A 22,385-nucleotide genomic window follows, 5' to 3' on the forward strand; every position below is an offset into this window, starting at 1 on the left:
TCCCATGGCTCCTTTTCTTATCCCGTGGCAACTGCATTGGCCTGTGTTCCAGAGAGACAACAACTTGAAGCAGGCTCACAATGGGATGACAGCATGGCCAAAAGATAAATTTAGAATATTTAAAACAATTAGATGTTTGGTATTGTTTGCGGTGGCAGCGGCACCTAATCCAGGTGACCGACACAGCCTCACTTCCTCATTGGTCAGCGGGGATGTAACAATATTCTTAAGATGTTGTAAAGCTTAAATAATACATGTTTTTAAAGACTTAGTACACTACCAGACACACAAGTCTTCTGCAACACTAAAAACTACAAGAGGCCTGGGGATGTTGCTTAGTTAGTAGAGTGCCCAGGGTTAAATTCCCAGTGCCCCATAAAGCCAGGTGTAGTGGCTCATAGCGATAATCCTAGCACGTGCAAAGTGGAGACTGGAGATTCAAGGTAATTTTCAGGAACACAGCACGTTCAAGGGCAGCCTGAAATGCATGAGACTCCATTTTTTTTAATTTATTTATTTTATTTTACAATACCATTCAGTTCTACATATCAGCCACGGGTTCCCCTATTCTTCCCCCCTCCCACCCCCTCCCCTTACTCCCAGCCCACCCCCCATTCCCACCTCCTCCAGGGGAAATTCTCCCCCGAGGACTGCGATCAACCTGGTAGACTCAGTCCAGGCAGGTCCAGTCATTTTTTTTTTTTTTAATTTGCAAAAAACCATCTCAGCTCATCCAACTTTTTTTTTTTAATCTTTGAGACCAGGTCTGTGTTGTCAACTCCACAGAACCTTGGATTATCTGGAGCCTCTGGGCATGTCTACGGAGATTAGCTTAACTGCGCTAATTGAGATGGGGAAATCCACCCACTGTGGTTGGAGAAAGAGGGCTAAGGAGCAGCAGACATTCATCCTCCTCTGCCTCTTGACTAGATGTGATGTGGCAGCTGCTCCAAGCTCTGGCCACCTTGACTGCTCCGCCATGGCGGGCTGTCCCCATGAGTGAGCATAAGCCCTTCCTTCTCCTGAACTGCTCCGCCATGATGGGCTGTCCCCATGAGCCACCAGTGAGGATGATCCCTTTCTCCTGAAAGCTGCTTTTTTCCCCAGGGTATTATATCACAGCAACATGATAAGAAGACCTGATCTAACTCTTCAACCAGCCCAGGCTGGCCCCAAACTCACATTCCTTGTGCCTCAGCCTCCCTGGCACATGCATGCACCACCACACTCAGCTTTCCTCGGGTCTGTAGTGAAAGAACAAATCTCCCACCCCTCAAGCAGCCAGTAAAATGGTTTTCCTCCACTTAGACCCACAGGTTCTCACATCCAAATACAGACATTTTCACCAACATATGTCAATACTAATGGTCATAACTTCCTCTCTATTTATCATCTCTCAAAGGCATATGTTCATTCTAATAAGAAATAGAACCTACCAATCTAGGCTTTGCTTTTCCAAACTAGAATAGCAAGTGTGTCTGGAGAAGCTACTAGAATTCTTTATTCTGCCCCATTTTAGCTGATGCTGAGACAGAGCCTTCTCAGGAGAGATTAATGTGTGCTTCATCATCAGACATTGTCCTGAATAATGAATCACCCGTTGGTCTCCTAAATCATAGAACCATTACTATGTAGCCAAATGACAACTGGTCTTTCTCAAGTCAAGGACCCGACAGAACAGAGGAAAACACGTGAGCCAACAAATACAGTGTTTATTGTTGTCTGTTTTCTCAAAGCTTTAATTTGCTGCTATGCTAAGTATTTAAAAAGTTTGTTCTTAGTTCCCTCGCCACACGTGGTCTAGCCCAAGGCATGTCTCAGTCCATCCTGGCTGTCATAACAAAAATATGACAGAAGTTGATTGTTCACAGTCACGGAGACCGAGCGTCTATTGAGTATCCAATGAGAGCGAGTTCCTGGTGCTGAAATGGCCAGTTTCTCACTGCTTCCCACCAGGCCTTAGGAGAAAGGCAACTCCCTGACACCTCTTTTCAAAAGGCACCGATCCCACTCAGGACTCTACCATCAGGACCCACAGGCCTCCCAAGACCCCACCTCCAAACACCACCACATCAGGAATCGGTTTCAAACATTTCAGAGGCCGTAGACACCAGCTCTGTTTTCAAGGTCTCATAATTACGAGGATAACAAATTCACCTGAGTTGCTAATTAGGTGAATTAACAATGCAAGGCAAAAGGTAGACCTCCAATTCAGTGTTTTCACACTATACCCATTTTCCTAATCTATAATAAATGCATCAAACCTTTGAAAGCCCTGTAGAACCATAGCCTAAAATAGTGCTCCTACTTAATTGCTCCAGGTTCAAGCCTTGATGCTGAAAAAAAAAGTATAAATGTGTGTGTATTACAATATTTAAGTACATATATGTGTATTCCAAATATATATATATATATATATATATATATATATATATATATATATATATATATATTCTGAAGTAGCCATGGAAAAACACAGACACTCCGCAAGCTAAATTAACACCTAAGATCAGAGAAGGTGGGAGTTCACAAGGAAACTTGCCACATTAGATCTGCACACCTGTAAGTGGTATCTTGTATGAACTCTGGCCTTTTCACCCAGCAGACGGGGGTGGGGGGGGGTGGGGGGTGGGGGGGTGACAGATGACTAGACGAAGAGCATTTGAGAACATCCAAATGTGTGTGGATGGTCAGTTGGAGGCAATAAATGTTCTCACCACCCTTTTAATCTGTTTCCATCCCCATAATTATCTGCTTTGAATGGATTGTTAGAAGAGAGCATTGTCTAAGCTGAGGAATAAATTACACGGTAAAGATCTTCACGTTGGGAGATAATGCCCTATGGTATTAAACCATACAGGTCAAGACAATGAAGGGTGGGTGATATTTCGCTGCTCTGACGAGGTCCATCCTCTGAAGTACCATTTATATATGCTGTCAGACTTCCGAATACACCCTCTATGTGACTTCTGGAGGACTGTGTGCTCAGCATTACCTAATTTCCTCATAAACCTCTTGCTTTTTAATCAGCTAAGTGGCTCTCTGCTGAATTTCTCCCATTTATTGATATATTGTGAGTGCTGAGGTTATGCCCAGAAACTAAGTAATTCAATGTGGACGAAATGGCGCATTACCATAATTATGATAGAAAGGAGAGGCGTGCCCAGGCATACAGAAGAACTTGAGGAGACCAATGTTTACATTAAAGCTTCCTTAAACGGCAGGCTCTGGTGCTGCAGAGAAAATGACACTCCCAAGAAGGTTTCCCACAGAAACCTTCCCGGCAGCTCTCATGTGGTGGCTGGTTCAGCATCTCCTCAGGACAAGATCTTCTCCCTTATTGCTCACTGCCTGGGGCCTTGATGCTGGCCACAAGTTACAAAACCGGATTCCATTTGCACCTTCACCACCAATCTCCATGTGAGTGAAATGTGTCTCCACAACTGTTAATTGTGGATAATCCCTGCTGAGGACCGTCCTGATGATATGCTCTTGAAAACAAACACCAGAGGGTAAGGTGTGTACATCTTTAATCCCAGCACATCCAGATGCAGAAGCCAGTGGAACTCTGGTAGTTAAAAGCCAGCCATGACTCCACAGTGAGACCCTGTCTAGAACAAAACCAAACTCCACTAGGCTAGTGAGACGGCTCTGTGGGTAAAGAGTAAGCCTGAGGAACTGTGTTCAGATCTGAAATGCCCACACTAAAGTTGGGTGTGGTCACAATCATCTGTAACCTCGGGTCTGGGAAGCAGAGACAGGCAGGTCCTGGGGCTTGACTGGCCAACAAACCTAGCTGAAACAGTGAGTTCCAGGTTCAGAGAGAGACCCTCTTTCTTTCAAAAAAATAAGGTAGAGAGCAATACAGATAGACGCCTGATGTCATCCTCTGACCTCTACTCACAAGGAGGCACACACAGGCAAACAGATCTGCACACAAATACATACACACCTTCATTCTCTCTCTTCCCCCATTTCTATCTCTCTCATCTCTCATCTCTCCTTCTCCCTCCCTCCCTCTCCCTCCCTCCCTCTCTCCATCTCCCTCTCTCTCCCTCTCCCCCTTCCCCTTCCTCCTTTCCCCCCCTCTCCCCAAATACTTTATTTTAAAAATCCTTTAACAAACAATATTGAAGCAATGTGAGATTGCTTGCTGTTACAAGGAATCCTGAGGCCACTACAATTGTTACAGTGCCGCTTGCTGGAACCCCCACTGGTTAAATACATATTAATTGGGTGTCAGACACCCCGGTATCAGGGGAGAAATGGTGCCTGCCCATCCAAATACAGTAATAACAACGGCATCAGCAAAGTCCCTTCTGAAGAGGGATGTAAAGATAGTGTCACCAGTCTAGTTGCAGTTCGCCACGTGGGGGAGCCAACGAGCAGCTCCCCATTTGAATGGGTCCACAGCAGGTGGTGGTGTTTGGGGAGGCTCTAGATTCTCGAGTCCAGAACCTTTGGAAATGTGGCCGAGCTGGCATTGATGGGAGGTAAACAGCAAACACTCATTGAAAAACCTATTTTAAGTACATTATGGAGAATGAGAGACTATTTCATTCAGAAATCTTTAACACTCACATTCAAAAGTATAAAACTGTAGCCAGGAGGTGGTGGTAAGTCTCTGAGTTTGAGACCAATCTGGTCCAGGATGGCCAGGATACACAGAGAAAACTTATCTCAAAAAACAAGCAAACAAAAACCCTGCAAACCATTGATCACTGCAAAGAACTCATGCACCCACTCAGTCCCAGTGCAGCCCCCAAGCAGGTATATCTGCCTTTGCCTCACAGGACATCTGGTTCTGAAAAGCCGCACATAAAGAAAATTGTGAATGTACCAAGATATTTAATATCTACAAAAGAAAGTCATGCTGCACCGCTGTAATCCCAGCACTCAGGAGGTCGAGGCAGGAGGATCAGGAGTTCAAAGCCAGCCTGGGCCACACAGTAAGACAGTCTCACAAGAACAAGAGCTGAGAGATGGCCCAACGGGTAAGTCACTTGCTACTTAGGTGTGAGGAGCTGAGTTCGAATCCCCAGAACCCACATAAAGCCAGGCCTTGCAATGGGATGCTATAATCCCGGCATTCCTGTGGTGAACTGGGAGGAAGATGCTGAAGACCCTTCAAAGGCTTGTGTCTCAGCTAACTGGTGTGTATGTGAGGGGACAGTGAAGAGACTGCCTCGGACAGGGTAAGAATGGACATCTGAGGCTGCCCTCCGACCTCCATCTGAGAGCTGTGGCCCATGCATGCCCACACCCATACATATGTGAGTGCGTACACACACACACACACACACACACACACAGCTAAAATCAAGATACACACATACAAAGTTCCGAAACAGGTTAATCTCAAACAAACACACACAGTGTGATTCTGTTTCCATGAGTTTAAAGTCTTTTAATAATATGAACATTTACCCCAAATTTCTTTATTATGCTTATACAAAAAAATGTACATAGTTTTCCGAAGGTGGCATTCTGGTGGCTGACATTATGCTGAGGCTACACGGTGACGCTGTACTGAGGAACTGTCAGAAACCTCAGAGCACTGTAAACCTGTGGGAAGAAGAAAGACACATATCCTCCCACAGCGGGGATTCCAGGACTCCAGCACACATTCTTTCTGGAAAATCATTAACATTGTATTTTTGTCTTAACGATAATACATTTTTCAACCAGGGACAGTAACCAGATTCTCATCTTGCTGTGAGAACTTGCAACAGGTTAATTTTCTCAACTGTGGCTTAGTGAGATGAGGTCCATGGGAGTTACTCCTGGGCATCTGAGACATTTCTAAAGGGTGACATGAGTGGACTGACTTGGAGAACTCTCAGAGTATGGTGTGGGGCTGAATGTAAGGGATGCCCAGGGTAAAAGGCTTTGAGAGCCATTTGCTTTGGAACTCGGAACAGGGGAGCAGGGGGTGATGGGGGAGGGCGATTTGTTATAAAAGAGAAAAGAACACGATTGGGAGAGGATTCCTGGATTCTTGCATTCATTAGCTGCTTTCAAAGCAATCCCGTTTTATCTTGGGAGGTCTCAAATGCTGCCCCCACCCATTTTCCCCACCACATGCCATCAGGGACCAGGCGTCATGGGTGTCTAAATTCCATGGACAGTGACTGTCGCCAAAGAACAAAAACCTGAAGCTTCCAACAGGGGAATCTTTTTTTTTCTTTTTTCTTTTTTTTTCCAGAACTGAGGACCGAACCCAGGGCCTTGTGCTTGCTAGGCAAGCGCTCTACCACTGAGCTACATCCCCAACCCCCAACAGAGAAATTCTATTGCACAACCATCCCAGACTGTCTCAACTTCTAACTACCTGAACAGCCCTGAGGCTAGGTCCCCCATCCCTCCTACATGTGTCCCTGAGACCCCAGCAAGGGCCCCGCACATGTCTCTCTGACACTGACAGGTACTGGTTGGTACTCAACACACAGAAACACTACCCTTGGGTTCTGCTCTGTTTTTGTATTTCTAGTTCGGAACCGTTGCTCAGCGTTCCTTTCTAAAATCTAACCACAGATGCCATCCGACGCAGAGGGTGTTCCCTCTAGGGCTGAGGTCTCCTCAGATACGTCCTTGGCAGGGGCAGGCTCTGCTCGCGCTCTCCTGGTGCCACATGGGGATCTGTGGCTTGTCCAGCTACAAGACTGCAGAGTGGCTCTCTGAGAGACCGCTCTCCTCCAGCTTCAGTCCCAGGTTGTCGATCCCGATGCTGGTGACGGGGGGCACGCTGCTTTCCGCTGGCTCTGCCGTGCGTGTCGGGGTGGAGCAGTACAGGATGAAGCCCACCATGATGACCGTGAACGACAGGATGTAGAGCCCTGAAAACTGGGAGCAGAAAACAGTTACGTTCCCTCACACAGCCTGGCGCCGCGGTCTCCTGCCAACTGTTCTTTGAGATTCACCTTCACGGTCTCTTTCTAGAAGAGGTCAGAGGAGATGCCAACACCCCCAGCCCCCCTCCTCCCATATACTGGTGAATACAGGGCTCGGACACGGCACCTGGCTTGACTGTTAGCTGGGTCCTTGGATCTTTTTTGTTTGTTTGTTTGTGACAGGGTCTCATGTAGCCCAGGCAGATCTCAGACGCACTGGGTGGCCAAGGCCGACCATGAATGTCTGATTTCTCCTTCCTTCCATGTCCCAAGTGCTTTGGGCCACCACATCTGGTTTATACAGTGCTGGGCATTCGATCTAAAGCTTCATACATGCTAGGCCAATACACTACCAACTGAGCTACATCCCTGACCAGATCCTTGGGTCTTTAGGGGGAACCTCTTTACCTTTCTCCATAGTGATTCACATATTGGATCCCATCAAAAAAGCACTCTCACAAAATGGAATCATTTCTTGGCCAGCATGCATTTGGCCAGCATGCACACCACGAGAAAACCCAGCTTATGGTTTTGTTAGCCAGCACAGGCCCATCTGCTCAGGACCATCTCAGCCTATACTAGTCCAGTGAATTTCATCTGAGTAAATTCAGATTTCCAGAGCTAAAGAGAGTCAGGACATCATTTCTCAGGACACTCTGAAGTCCAGTGGGGTGACCAGGACAAGGAAGTATGGGGAATGGTTCCCACAGGAGGCATCTGCTTCCCCTCTCCAGAAAGACCAATATGGAAGGAGCCCGGGCCGACAGGGCCGCCACAAGGATGGAGGGAGTTTTTGGTCCCTAACCTGGTCTTTCTTTTTTTTCCTTCGTTTTTATTTTATGTGTATGGATGTTTTGCCTGCATGCATGTCTGTGTACATTTGTGCAGGCCTGCGTAGGTCAGAAGAGGGCATCGAATCCCCTGGGAATGGAGGTACAGCCAGTTGTGAGACACCATGGGTACTGGGAAGTGAGTCTGGGGCCTCGGGAAGAGCGGCCAACACTCAACCACGGACTCATCTCTCCAACCCCTTTTCACCTCTTCTTTTTAAGACTGAAAATGACCTCCCAAGGCAGAATGCCAGAGGAGGGAACACCAGTCCACCGGCATGTACCCCACAAATGGCATCCTGACACACCCCAAATGTTAAAGTCAGTTACACTGAGTAATTTGTGTACTTGGTCTTCTTTGAAGCAGAATTGTTTCTGAAGTTCAAGTTTAAATCAATGCAGTTACCCCCATTTATCTGTGATCTTTCAGTTTCAGCCGCCCACAATCCACAAGGATAGGCCCAGCACAATAAGAAATGGTTTGGGTTTGGTTTGGGGGGTGTTATTGTTGTTGTTTTGAGTCAAGTTTTCATATAGTTTAGGCCATCTGGATTATAGTCATGAAACATCACACCTCCTAAGGACTTGATCTGCCTCCCTGAGACAAGGCAGCCTTCCCTAGATTGGGTGATGACATAAACCCAGGGACACCCTGGCATGGCAGCACACACCTGTAATCCCAGTTCTTGGGAGGTAAAGGAAGGGGACTTGAGATTTCAAGACCATCTGGACTTGAAAGACATAGAAAGACACCCTATATCAAAATTAAATAAATAAATAAAACATAAACTAGAGAGACGGCTCAGTGGTTAAGAGCACTTGCTGATCTTTCAGAAGACCAGAATTCGGTTCCCAACACCATGTCAGACATCTTACAACCACGTGTAACTCCAGCTCCAGAGGATCCAGCATCCTCTCCTGGCCTCTTCAGGAACCCACACAACTGGCAGGTATACAAAAGAATAGACACACAATCGTACACACATGCACAAAATAAATTTTAAAAATGAAATAAAATAACAGCAAAAGCCAATGACAATGACAAGCTGGACAGCTGACTCACTTTCCCACCATGAGCTTTTAAGTCTTACATCTAGTATTTAGCATGCTGCCCAACACATCAGTGATGTCTACTGTTTGTAGGGGTCGGAGGATGACTCAGAGACCATTAGAGGAAGTTAAAGCTATTTAATATGCCCTTAACTTTTTTTTCCCTTTGAGATTGAATCCCATTATGTTATTCAAGCTGGTCTGGACTTCTTGGACTCAGGAAATACTCCTATCTCAGTCCCCCAAGTAGCTGAGACTAGATGCTAAGTTCAGTGCTACTGCACCAGATTAGTAAACTTTTAAGATCAGAGTTATAAAAGTTATTCCTGTTTTCTAGGAAGTATTCATGTGACCAGTGGGAAAGCCTGTATAGTTTGTTCAACACGGGTCCTATTTAGTGATGTTTCCAGTGTCCTGAGAATGTCACTTCTAACTCTTGTGTCACTTCTTTGAAACAGAGAGACTGAGTGAAGGGTGTAGGTCTCCAGAAGCCTTTCCCCACTTTTAATTCAATCCTTTCTGTCGGGGTCTGCAACAGGTTTCTAAAGACTATTCTATTCAGCAGGTATTCAATCAGGATCAGTACCAGAGATGCCGGGTGCTTGAGGGCTGAAACAGGGTAAGTTTTAAAAAGAGAATTTAAGCCTCTTTTTAAAATGTTTGCTTGGGCCGGGCGGCGGTGGCGCACGCCTTTAATCCCAGCACTCGGGAGGCAGAGGCAGGCGGATCTCTGTGAGTTTGAGGCCAGCCTGGGCTACCAAGTGAGTTCCAGGAAAGGCGCAAAACCACACATAGAAACCCTGTCTCGAAAAGCCAAAAAAAAAAAAAAAAAAAAAAATGTTTGCTTGGAAAAAAATATGAGCCAAAGTTATTTCAGGGACTGTAACTTTTTAAACTGGTGGCTTGCAAGAGTCTGTCTTCAGAGACTACATCCAGGGGACAGGGTATGGTTCAGAGGTAAGAGAGGTAGCTGTGCAAAACATAGGACTTAAGTTCAGATTCCCAGCACCCGCAAAAAAATCTAGGTGTGACCCATCAGTCTGTCATCTCAGCACTGTGGGGACAGTGGAGATGGCAGGGGCCCCATGTCCTGTGAGAGACCCTGTCTCACGGAAATGAGGCACAGAGCGTGTGTCCTCTTCTGGCCTCCACACATGCATACATACATGCACACCCACACAAACTGCATCTCAAACTCTGAAGACCGTGGTAGAGCTGCCCTTTGCTCTCTGAGTCTTCAAATGGCCTTTGACCAAAAACAATAAAGTCTGATATCAAAGTGAGAGCTGCTAGACAGGCAAAGACATGGTGATCATGAGATGGCATTCTCCCGTGTTTGCGGTCATATGCCCAACAACAGGACACATAAAAACACTTCTTCATGTTAATGTTAGGAGCGAATGATGAGAATGTATTCGGTATCTTAGGCTAAAATATTCAGGGTTTATGAAATAAAATATTTGTTATGATTCAAAATATAATAGGTTGTGACAAGTGTACCTTGAACTGGAAGGTTTTATTCTTTTATCTTTATCTCTGCCTGGACATTATTTTGCTCAGAGCAGCAAATAAAAAGCTAAATTACTAACAATAATATGGTTGGTTAAAAAAATAGGAAAAGTGGGGCCAGGGAAAAAAGCTCAGCAGGTACCTGCAACCCCAGTTCCTAACAACTGAGTTCAACCCCCGAGACCCACATGATGGAGAGAGAGAACTGACTCCCAAAAGTTATTTCCTGACATCTTCAGGTATGTGGTATCACATGTGTGAGCACACACAGGACATCTTCAGGTATGCCATGTCACATGTGTGACACACACAATAAATAAATAAAATGTAACCATGTGGGGTTTTTTTGGTTTTTTTTTTTTTTTTTTTTTTTTTTTTGAGACAGGATTTCTCTATGTAGTTTTGGTGCCTGTCCTGGAACTCGCTCTGTAGACCAGGCTGGCCTCGAACTCACAGAGTTCTGGGATTAAAGGCACTGCCTGGCCATAATCATGTTTTTTAAATATAGAGGAAAAAACCAAACAGGTGAGGGAGGTCACAGACAATGACTCCCCTAGGTTAGAGTCTCCTTAAAGAGCATCCTCGTCCCCTAGAGGGCCACATGCAGCCTCAGCACCAGAGAGCAACGCCCTCCCTCCCTGCCCTTACAAATTCTCATAGGAATATACGTATATACATATACCCATACAGTAACAATTAATAGAAGAAGAGGCCATTTGAGGGAGAGCGGGAAGAGAATAGGGAGGGCTTGAGGGGTGGAAAGAGAAGAGAGAAATGTTGTGATTATAATCTCAAAAAGTAAAAACCAAAACAAAACTGGGCCTCTCATTAAAACTATTTCTCTGATTCACTTTAACCTTTTTATGGGATGCTATCAATAATCTATAAAGACTTTGCCAGTGTTGATTGAGACATTCCTTCACCAGCAATTATTCAAAGACAACAGCTGGTTCCTGTCCCACGTCACTATGCAGGGTAAAAAAGGTTTTTCACTTGATTCACACATGTTTCAGAGAACCCAGTGAGCTTTAGGTATCAGTAATTCAGACAAGCATTGTGAATTCGTGGCTGCTAGTTCCCAGGAAGAGAATAAATCAGCCCCAAGCATTCCTGTTTGGATATCTGGAAGGGAGCCAGGTGTGGTAGCACATGTCTGGAATCCTACCACAGAATGTGGAGGCAAGAGGGTCCTGAGTTCAAGGTCATCCTCTTCTACACAGTGAATTTGAGGCTAGCCTAGGCTACATGAAACCTTGTCTCAGAAAACTAAGAAAAACACTACCAACTAAGATGGAACCATTCCAATCACACATGCATGATAATATGCCCATCTCTCCTACCCTTCCACCAGCTACTTCAGACCTTCTGTTTGTGCAGAAACAGTGAACAGAGACTCTCTGAGGATCCAGCCTAAGTTGGATTGTTTTTCAAGGTCAATAGCAGCTGGAACATGTGTTAGAATTTCTGAAGCTGGTGTTCTCAGCCCTACATCAAAGATGGAACCTGCCATATTTCATCACTTTGCAAAGCCTTAGAAGGGCAATTCTTCTCTGGACCAAGTTCTAAGCTGTACTCGGTAACCATGAAGCTTGTCCAATGAGAGTATTATTAAGAGGAGAAGACAGTTCTATTCTGAGATCCAGAACCTTAAGAAAACTTGCTCTAGAGCTGGGGGTGCATCTCAGTTGGGGGAGTGCTTGCCTGGTACACATGAAGCCCTGGGTCCCATCCCCAGCAATGTAAAAATGTGTGATGATGGAGCAGATGTGGAAGGTTCTCCCCAGCTACATAGTGAATCTCAGGCTAGCCTAAGACAGCCGAGACTCTATCCCAAACAAATAGTAAACTTGTTTTAAGCCGCAAATGTTTTCTTATTTGAACACAATCTATTTTGTTACCTTATACTCGAACAGAAAAAGGCCAAAGAAGAGGCTGTAGAGGTCAGCTGTCAGGATGCCCAGGTTGACGGAAGTGGCACTGGTGACCTTAATCACCAACGGCATGAAACTGTACAGGCAAAACATGCAGAGGGCAAACGCCACAAACAGCAGGGCTGTGGAGAAATGGAAGAGCTCAAGTTATGAAGAGACTGCAGAAGGCAACGCGCTTGGGGTCTGGATGTTCCACAAAACTTCCTGATCCTTTGTCACACTCCCCACAACACTTTCTCTAACAGTCAGCATTCTAAAAAGACGACAAAGCTTCCTGAAAAACAGTAGCCATAAACTAACAAGTTGTGAAGATCCAACAGGGAGGCAGATGGTCAAGGCCATAAAATCTTCCTTCTGGTGTGACCGAGTCAGCAGCCCATCTCACCCTGCATCACCCACCCTCCCAAGACAAAAAGAAGACTGCGATATAAAAGTTCAACAAAAGCCAGGTCAGTATCATGTGTCAAAAAAAGAAATCCCTTGCTGGCCTTGTTTTTATCTGGTTGGTTGGTCAGATGTATGATTGGAGTCACAATAAAGTATTTTTAGGACATCAAAGGTAGACATTAGAGCCACTATATTTTCTTCAGCCCATTGAATTACATGTTCCAAGACAGAACAACTTTATTCTCCACTTTAGGACAGTGCTGACATGCAGATGGCTACAGTAGCAATGTCTGTTTTGTCAGCAATTTTAAACCACATCCTATGCTCAACACACATAAACACACACACACACACACACACACACATACACACACACACACAATCACACATACATACACACACTCACACACACAATCACGCACATACATACATACATAAACACACACTCACACACTCACATACACTCACACACACAATCACGCACATACATACATACACACACACACACACACACACACACACACACACGTGCACGCACTTTGGGGACATCTAAGATATTTAATTTCCCTGAATTATCTAAGCATGGCATACAATCTTCAGCAACATTTATGTATTATTTAACTACTTCCTGCTCATCATTAAGGCTCATATCTTCCCTAACTATCTTAAACCTTTATTCCCATAAATATCAAAAGCGTGGAGCAACAGGAGGCAGCAGATGGTTACATCCATCCATCACTTGAGGTTATTGCTCCACAAGTGACATGAAGCCCATGATAAACTTTACAAGTCCAAGGACCTGAGATGTGGATTCATTTGCTTGATAGCTAGAGTGTTGAAGGTCAGTCTTGGTTCTATTCAGAATTCCTAGGAAGGAAAAGCTATTTCTTACCAAGATTAAGAATGAATTCTAGAGGCTTATCTACTCAGAACAAGCCACCACTGGTGTGAGTTCCCAAAGTTACGAAAATATGATTAAAATAAAGTGTTCATTTGTTGGTATGCAATTTTGTCAGCCAAAGGTCAGAATATTGATTTTAAAAGTCATCATTTAATTACATACCAATTTTCCAGTCCCAGTGAATCCTGGCAATGTCCTTATATTCCACAATCAATCTAAGATCAAAACAAGAGGCTATGTAAAGATCCACGTTAATTTTTCTTATTTCATAGATAGTTTAGCTGCTGCAATTCAGCTAAGGTAAAGGGTTATGTTGAGTTCTCTCTCTCTCTCTCTCTCTCTCTCTCTCTCTTTATTTCTTTCATAGAGATTAGTCTGGCTCTGTTTCCAGAGTGCTGGGATTAAAGGCATGCGCCACCACCACCCGGCCTATTTTCTTTTCTTAGAATATAAATATATCTAGACAGGCATGTGGATTGCACTTGTAATCCCAGAACTCAGGAGGCTGAGGCAGAAGGATTGCCATGAACCTGGGCAGCATAGTGACTAGCCTGAGCTACAGTGTAAGATCTTGTCTCAAAAACCAAACAAATTTAATAATTAAAAAAAAAAATAGAATCCTCTATTAGATTTTTATCAAGTTAGTTATTTCAAATGTGATTTTTGGTTAACAAATATTAGTAATTAGAGAAAGTGATCAACTATCAAATATTTTCTCATTAAAAATCATTTTAGATTTATTTTATTATATGTGTATGAGTGTTTAGCCTGCATGTATGTCTGTGTACCATGTGTTTGCTGGTACCCTTGGAGGTCAGAAGAGGGAGTCAGGTCCCCTGGAACTGGAATTACAATGTTTATGAGCCATGATGTGGGTGCTGAGATCTGAACCTCTGGGGTCCTCTGGCAAGGCAGCAAAAGCTCTTAACTGCTGAACCATCTCTCTAGCCCCTACTTTCTAATTTTAAAAATTTAAGTTTGTATGTTAAGTAATGGGTTTCATTTTGCCATTTTATTTTTATTTTATTTTATTTCTCGTGTGTGTGTGTGTGTGTGTGTGTGTGTGTGTGTGTGTGTGCGCGCGCGCGCGCGCGCCACACACATGCCTCAGCATGCAGTGGATGTGAGAGGACAACTTGCAGGGGTTTCTTCTCTCTAACATGTGTGTCCCAGGAATTGAACTCAGGTCATCAGGCTTGGCAGCAAGCATCCTTACCTACTAAGGCGTTTTGCTGGCCCTTTTTTTCATGTATTTCATATACATGTCATTATACTTCATTATAATTCATCTCCCCACCCTGCCCCCACTCCCTTATTTGTTCATGTTGTTTTTATGAAAAAATTTAGGTTCTTACAGCTGTATGCCACTGATAATTGTTCCAAATAGGCCCACCATTCCTAAAAACTCCTGTCTGCTCAGCTTCTTCACGATGTACTCTTCACACACATTAGACACAGCATACAGGGAAGCCCCAAGCAGGACCAAGATGTCACCGATCAGAACATCACTCCCTACAGGGCATTGAGACACAAAAAGAAATGTTTTGTCAACAGGTAAGCCAGGAGTTACCAAACTCTGTTCATTTGAATAAAACTTTATTTAATCCTAGTTTCTGTAAGTTTAAAGGCTCTTGTCCTTACTGTCTGGCACAACACTGCTATGATTTTCACATTCTGACTCCCTGGGAGACCAACAGACTGGAGGATGGTAGTGTATACCATCTCAAAAGAAAGCCATTTAAAAACACAACAGATTGATGGACTGACTGTATTGAAGGGGTTTGTTTAGAACTCTAGGAAAGAATGCTTGGTAAGGGAAGTGACTTTCTCTTGAGTCAAGGAGACCCTGAAGTTACTACCATGGAGACTGGATAACTTCAGACCTGGTTGGACATCCATGCTGTCTGTTGAAATATTCAAAGCATTCAGATCAACAGGCATTAAAAAGGTTTCCAGCCAAGTCCTTTTTTTTTTTTTTTTTTTTTTTTAATAAAAAATGAAGCATTGCTGAGTATGGCGACAGGTATGCTGTCCCTCAGCAACTGGGGGCTGAAGAAGGATCCTGAGTTCAAGGACAGAAGGGAAAGAGAGAGGGAGAGAAGGTGGGGGGGAGGGAGGATGGGAAAGAAGGAAGGAGGAAGGGAAGGAAAGAGATCTAGAGAGAAGAAACAGAATAAAAGGAGGAAGAAAAGGAAACAGAAAGAATGAAATAAAAAGGGAGAGACTATAAGGTTTTGGAGTAACTAACCCAAAATGTTTGAAGCAAAAGATGATTTCTCCAAGTACATTTGAAATAAAGTTTTAAACATGCATGGATGGGAAAATGCAGTTAAAAGGGAGAAATAATCGCCAAACCAAATATTCAGCAGCAAGTGAGCAACGTGCTACAGGAAGTGCAGAGTGCCTGGGAAAGCACACCAACACCCCCCACTGATGAGGAGCCAGCCCAGCAAACAGGTGTGCATCTGCTCACAGCACAGACTCCTGCTCACCTTCCGGAGTTCCCCCATCACCCACTTTCTGCCAGTGTGACTTCGCCAGACTGACCCGAAAACACACTTCCGTGGCTGAGTCTCACCTGAATTATCTTCTCTCCCTGCTAATATATCTGCACCAACCATGGTCCCTACACCCAGCAGACAGACAAACACGGCAATGAAGTGGATCACTTTGTATCTTGCCCGGAGAATAAACCAGGAGAGAGCCATCAGCACAGGTATCCCAAAGCAATCCAAGAGCTGCGGGGAAGGAAAGCAAGCAGGTTCAAACATCTCAGCAGCTTGTAATTGAGTAGTCACGGGAGGAAGTACTCCTGGAACATCGACTATGGCCGGCCCTGCATTGCAAACGCTTTACCTGAGCTAACTCATTCGATCCTCACAGTAACTCTCAGACTGGAATTGCAAACCTGTTTCAGATACACACACAAAACCCCAATGGCTAAAGAGAGATTAGTTGTCCCAAATGATACAGTTCAAAGTCAGGCTGGGCTGTAGCTCAATTGGTAGGGTGCTTGCCTAGCAGGTACAAAGCCCCCATTTTGATTTCTAGTACCATCTAAAACCAGTACTTTGGAGGTAGAGGCAGGAGGATTAGGAGTTTAAGGTTATTGTTGGTTATACAGTGAATTTTAGACCAGCCTGGGATACATGAGACCTGTCTCAAAATAGAGAGACTCAAGGGCTGTCTATTCATTTTGCCCAGGACCCTATGCATTTCCCTCTGTGTTTATTCTTAAACTCAGGAGATAGAGTCTCCTTCCAGTACATCCATTTACACAGTCAACAGGCATTTATTAAGCATGCCCAGTGTCCAAGACTCTATAAGAGGCTTTGGGTATCAGCCCAGTGACAGAGTACTTGCCTGGCAAGCATGGGGGAAGGGAGGGTCTGTCTGTCTGTCTGTCTGTCTGTCTGTCTGTGTCCATGTGTGTATACCATAAGAGGAGCTGGGAATACAGAACTGAACAAGAGAGATGTAAGTCCCATCCTGAGGAACATACACTAAACTGGACAGACATGAAATAGAAATCACAAAGTCCAATATTTAATTGTAATTGAGCAAAGTGCTACCAAGTACAGGCTACTATGAGGGACCAAACAGACACCATCTCTCTGACAATAGAGTTCAGTTCTACCATGTGAGATACAAGCTTGCTCCCAGCATGGAGTCCTGTTCATCTTTAGTATATGTTCCTCTATCATTTGGGTCCATAAGATACTTGCTATACCCCTCATACTGCCCATCTGATCAAATGGGGACAGAGAGCACTCAAACCATAGCAAATCCAAAATCAATGACAAGAATAGAGAATTCACTTACTCAGCTCTTTTTTTTTTTTTTTTTTTTTTTTTTTTTTGGTTTTTCGAGACAGGGTTTCTCTGTGTAGCTTTGCGCCTTTCATGGGACTCACTTGGTAGCCCAGGCTGGCCTCGAATTCACAGAGATCCACCTGGCTCTGCCTCCCGAGTGCTGGGATTAAAGGCGTGCGCCACCACTGCCCGGCACTCAGTTCTTAATTTGACGTGTGTGTGTGTGTGTGTGTGTGTGTGTGTGTGTGTGTGTGTGTGTGAATTCAAAGATAAAATATACTGAAAATTGTTTTTTTAATGGGGGGGGTGCAGGGATGTGCCGGCCAGAAGGTGTTGAGTCTTCTGGATTGTGAGTCACCTAATGTACATCCTGGAAACAACTCCAGCTGGTTGCAAGGGCAGCAAGCGTTCTTACCCACTCAGCCATCTCTCCAACCCCTGAAGGATAGCTCTTGATATATTAAAGTATGTCCAGGAATAAGTGTAAATGTATGCCATACACTGGTTATATTCCTGAAACTATATTCATTGCTCACTCTCTGGGGTTTTAAGTTTGTCCCTGGTTCTCTCCTCATTTAAATCGTGGGCAAGACAGAGCCTTAAGCCCCAAGCAGTCTGTGGGATCCTGTCTAAAGCAGTTTATTGTTTGTTTCCATAGCAATTCGAGGCACTGGAGGCCTGCATACCTCCAGTGATGGGCCCTGGTCATCCTTTTGGGAGCCTGCCTGAACAACAAATCACCAAGCAATGTCCTGGAAGACATCAGGAGAATCCAACCATAATGGCTTAACACCATCTAAGCTGTATTTCTTATTTAAAAAAAAAAAAAAAAAAAAAAAAGGTAAGAAAATTCCACTCTAAAAGCTGTCAGAGGAGACTTCCTACCGAAAAAGTACATCTTCACATCAAACCTAAATTTAATCTATCTCTTAGAATCCTTGGTGGGGCATGACTATGAGGGATCTGCTTATGTCATGGAAGAACACAGAGGCTTCAGTCCAACCTTGTCTCTGAGTGATCTCCAGCCAGCCAGTCCCTGAGCCAAATACAAAATGCTGGGACCAGATCCTGTGATCTTAGGTCCCACTCTGAAAGGCCATCGCTTCTTATCTGACACCTGTCACCGTGGGCCATGTGTCTACAGGGACTTCTTTTCTGGATGTTTTCTTGGGGGTGGAGGTCTTTTCCTTTGATGCTTCCCATTCCAAGTCTCATTTAATGTAAGCTTTAAAAATCATCATATTGTCCTAGTGAACAGAGTACTAATAAGACCCTAGTATAGGAGGAACACAGATATAAAAATGACTTTGACCAGATTAGAGGTGAAATCATTTCATCTATGATCACATTGGGAAACACTGATTTTCACCAAGCTTGCCTTTTCGAGGTAAAATAAGCTCTATTTTGCCTCAGTTTCTTGATAGTTCCTAAATTTTGGAGATCTAAAGAACCTACTTATCTTAGGACAGTGAGAAAAATGAAACCTCAACAAGTTACAGGAAAAGGCTAGAGAGATGGCTCAGCGGTTAAGAGTACTGGTTGATCTTCCAGAGGACCAGGGTTCAATTCCCAGCATTCCTATGACTCACAAAAACCCATAACTCCAATTACAGAGGGTCTGATGCCCCTTTATGGCCTCTGTGAGTACCAGGCACACACATGTGGTACAGAAACACATACACACAGGCGAAACACTCATATGGGGCAGGAGAGGTGGCTCAGCAGTTAAGAGTACTTGTTCTTCATCTTCTTCTTCTTCTTTTTTTTTTTTTCTGAGACAGGGTTTCTCTGTAGCTTTTGGAGCCTGTCCTGGACTAGCTTTGTAGACCAGGCTGGCCTTGAACTCACAGAGATCCTCCTGCCTCTGCCAGCAGGTTGGTTCTCTGTATCTACATGAAGGCTCACAGCTGTCTGTAATTCCATTTCCAGGGCATCTGACACCCTCTTCTGGCCTCTGAGGGTACTGGGCATCTACATAGTATACATTCACACATGTAGTCAAAACATTCACACACACACACATTAAAAACACCAAAAGATATGCAATAAAATTTAAATTAGAAAGACTTGTAAGAGGAGGGCCAGGGAGAGTGATTGGTGAGTAGAATGCTTGCCTAACATGCACAAAGCCTTGGGTTCCATCCCTAGCTAGTGCTGCATAAGAATATGGCAGTGTATACCCCTGGTCACAGCACTTGGGGGGTAGGGGCAAGAAGACCAGAAGTTCAGGATCATCCTCAGCTACAACAGAGACCAATCTGCAACACACAAGACCCTGTCTTTAAAAACATGTAAAGCTATAGAAACCGGGCACCGTGACTCCTACCTGTAATCCTGGCACCTGGTGGGAAGCAACTGACAGGGGAGAATTGTGAGCTCAGGACACAGTGAGTACCAGGCTCTCCGGGCTACCTTACAAGACCCTTTCTTGAGAAGCAAAAGGGTTACAGAATCACTGAACACTGAAGTCTAGATCTGACAGTGGAATGTCTCACCTTCCCCTCCATTTATAGAGCATTTGGCTCTTAAGGCGAGTTACGTGACATGTCCCATCGTCTACTAACACTAAGGATCCAGTCTTTCTCAACTCTACAAGGTTGAGAAGTATTGCTAGGAAGGAACATTTTCCTTTCGACCCAACAAGAATAAACCCAATAACGGGCTGGTGAGATGGCCCAGTGGGTGAAGCCACTTGGTGGGCAAGCATGGAGGGCCAAGTTCAATCCCCAGAACCCAAGTAAAGGTGGGTGGAAAGAGCTGACTCCAGAGCCGTCACCTGACCTCCACACACTAATAATAATACGTCATTTTAAAATGAAATCTATGAAGAACTAGGGACAAGAGCTTCACTGGTATTGCCACTTCCCCCTAGTGTATCCAGTAGGCTCTGCCAGGGGCTCCTGTGTCCTGACTGGCTTACAGACCTCCAGCTTTGCAGTACAGAACCACACTTACTTCTGTGTTTGAGCCAAACACACAACAGAACTGTCAGCATCACGACGGCAAGTGCCAGCTAAATATTTACCCTTATTTTACTCGGCACTGTTCTAATCTGCTATAGTGTGAGCAGCCTGGGAAGTCATTAGCGTGTATACATTGTCAGTGATTTCCGGAAACGTGACTTGGCAGAGCATATGCTGTACTGGAAAACACCTATCATCCACCTGTGTTTAGCACTTCTTCAAATGCACAGGTTTCCGATAAAATTAGATGAACATATATGAGCACGTGTTCTCCTCTAGGAAGCATAAAACCCCAAACGTCCAAACTCCCTCTTACCTGGACACTGGTCAGAGTTGTGTATTGGTATGCTCTGACAATCAGATAATTGGCTTCCACATCGGCAAGCCCCAGGAGAGTGTATTTCCACCATTTTCTTCTTAAAATCTCTAAAAGGTTATCACTGCCTGGTTGAAAGAAAGCTGGGTGAGTACACGTTACCCATGACATGACACATACCAGTCTGTAGACCAGAAAATCAAAACAAGGGTCTCTTGCGTACTTCAAGTGCGGCCTGTCCTAACGTCAAGTACCCAGAGGGCAGATGCCAGTGCCGTCACCATCAGCTGTGTCTAGGATGAAGCTGGAGACTGTGCAGCTATGCAAGGAGAAGGCAGGAAGAGAGATGGAGAAAAGTGAAAATATACATAAACTAGTCAGGGCTGGGGAGGGAGCTCAATGGGAGAGTGCTTACCTAGCATGTACACATCCCCAGCACCACATGAGCCCATCATGGTGGCACACAGCCGTAATCAGAAGGCAGAGATGGGAGCACCAGCAGTTCAAGGCCATCCTTGGCTATATAGGCGATTAAAAGCCAGCCTGGGATACCAAGACCCTGACTCAAACAATAATAATAAATAATATATCCATTTATGAGCATGACTGAAGCCATTTCTGACAAGCCACAGACTATTCTTGAAAAGTGCCCCGTTTTGACAAACTAATTGGTTATTGAACCCCCTTGCATGACTTTCTTTGAAGAAAACTCAGCAAGGTCATTCTTTAGAAAGAGACGTACTTTCAGCTGGGCAGTGGTGGTGCACACCTTTGATCTCAGCACTCGGAAGGTAGAGGCAGGCGGATCTCTGTGAGTTTGAGGCCAGCCTGGTCTACACAGTGAGTTCCAAGACAGGCTCTAAAGCTACACAGAGAAACCCTATCTTGAAAAAAGAAAAAAAGAAAGAGACATACTTTCAAGTGAAATTGAAGCCAGTGATAAGCTTAGGAAAAGCTTCGGTGGCATCATTAACAAATGCTTTTAATCACCCACACACAGCACAATTCTACTGCTTTGAATTAACTGGGATTTACTCATCTTTGGATTCACAAAAGACAAACAGTTGGCACATATGTTGGGGAGGCTTTGTGGTAAGATAATCTATAAAGTAATAGCGAGGCATGGTGGTAAAAACCTTTAACCCCAGCACTCAGTAGGTAGAGGAGGGTGAATTCAAAGCTCCAAACCAGCCAGGCCTGCATAGCTGAGATCCTGTCTCAAAAAACAGCAACCAAAAGAATGAAAAGTAGTAAGAATCACAATGATGGTAGTTAATACTGTTAGCCTGACAAGAGCTAGAATTACCTAAGAGACAGACCTCCAGGCTCCATGCCTTCTCCACCATGATGGGCTGTCCCCTCGAACTGTGAGAGAAATAGACCCTTTTTCCCTTAAGTTGCCTTTGTTAGACATTCAGTCACAGAAATGAAATTCATACCATAGCCAAATGGCAATCGCTTCTTGGCATCTTGGCTAAGATTAAGTACAATAACTAACTTAAGTAGAATAAGTTTTTCTTTTAAAGACCAATTATTAGATATTGGTGTTTTTATTTATTTAGTGATTCCCTTAAAGTGCTGTTGTACTGCCTATGGCCAAGCATGACTTCCCTTGCTACCTGGAACAGAATGACCTGGAGACACAGCTGAAACAATGAGTCGTTGCCCTTAACAACCAGCTGGCTGCCACTTACGCTTCTGTAAAATCATGCTTGCTTGCCTGCCCCATCTTGCAGTTTTAGAGTATAAAATGAGAATACAAACTGGACCCAGCAAGGAAGACTTTCAGTTGTCCT

General features: G+C 44.4%; 1 protein-coding gene across 1 annotated transcript in view; it reads right to left on the minus strand.

Moving 5' to 3' along the window:
- Positions 1 to 5,381: 5,381 nt before the first annotated feature.
- The window catches only part of Slc35f2 (solute carrier family 35 member F2), a 49,111-nt gene continuing 32,107 nt past the window's right edge, over positions 5,382 to 22,385 (minus strand). The window contains exons 3-8 of the mRNA XM_028864970.2: positions 20,590 to 20,717; positions 16,077 to 16,236; positions 14,854 to 15,010; positions 13,661 to 13,713; positions 12,178 to 12,332; positions 5,382 to 6,843 (exon numbers count right to left, since the gene is read on the minus strand). Coding sequence (XP_028720803.1) covers positions 6,655 to 6,843; positions 12,178 to 12,332; positions 13,661 to 13,713; positions 14,854 to 15,010; positions 16,077 to 16,236; positions 20,590 to 20,717 — 842 coding nt within the window. The 3' untranslated portion in view covers positions 5,382 to 6,654. The remainder of the gene's footprint in view (positions 6,844 to 12,177; positions 12,333 to 13,660; positions 13,714 to 14,853; positions 15,011 to 16,076; positions 16,237 to 20,589; positions 20,718 to 22,385) is intronic.

Source organism: Peromyscus leucopus, chromosome 7, assembly GCF_004664715.2.
Source record: "Peromyscus leucopus breed LL Stock chromosome 7, UCI_PerLeu_2.1, whole genome shotgun sequence".
Lineage (NCBI taxonomy): Eukaryota > Metazoa > Chordata > Mammalia > Rodentia > Cricetidae > Peromyscus > Peromyscus leucopus.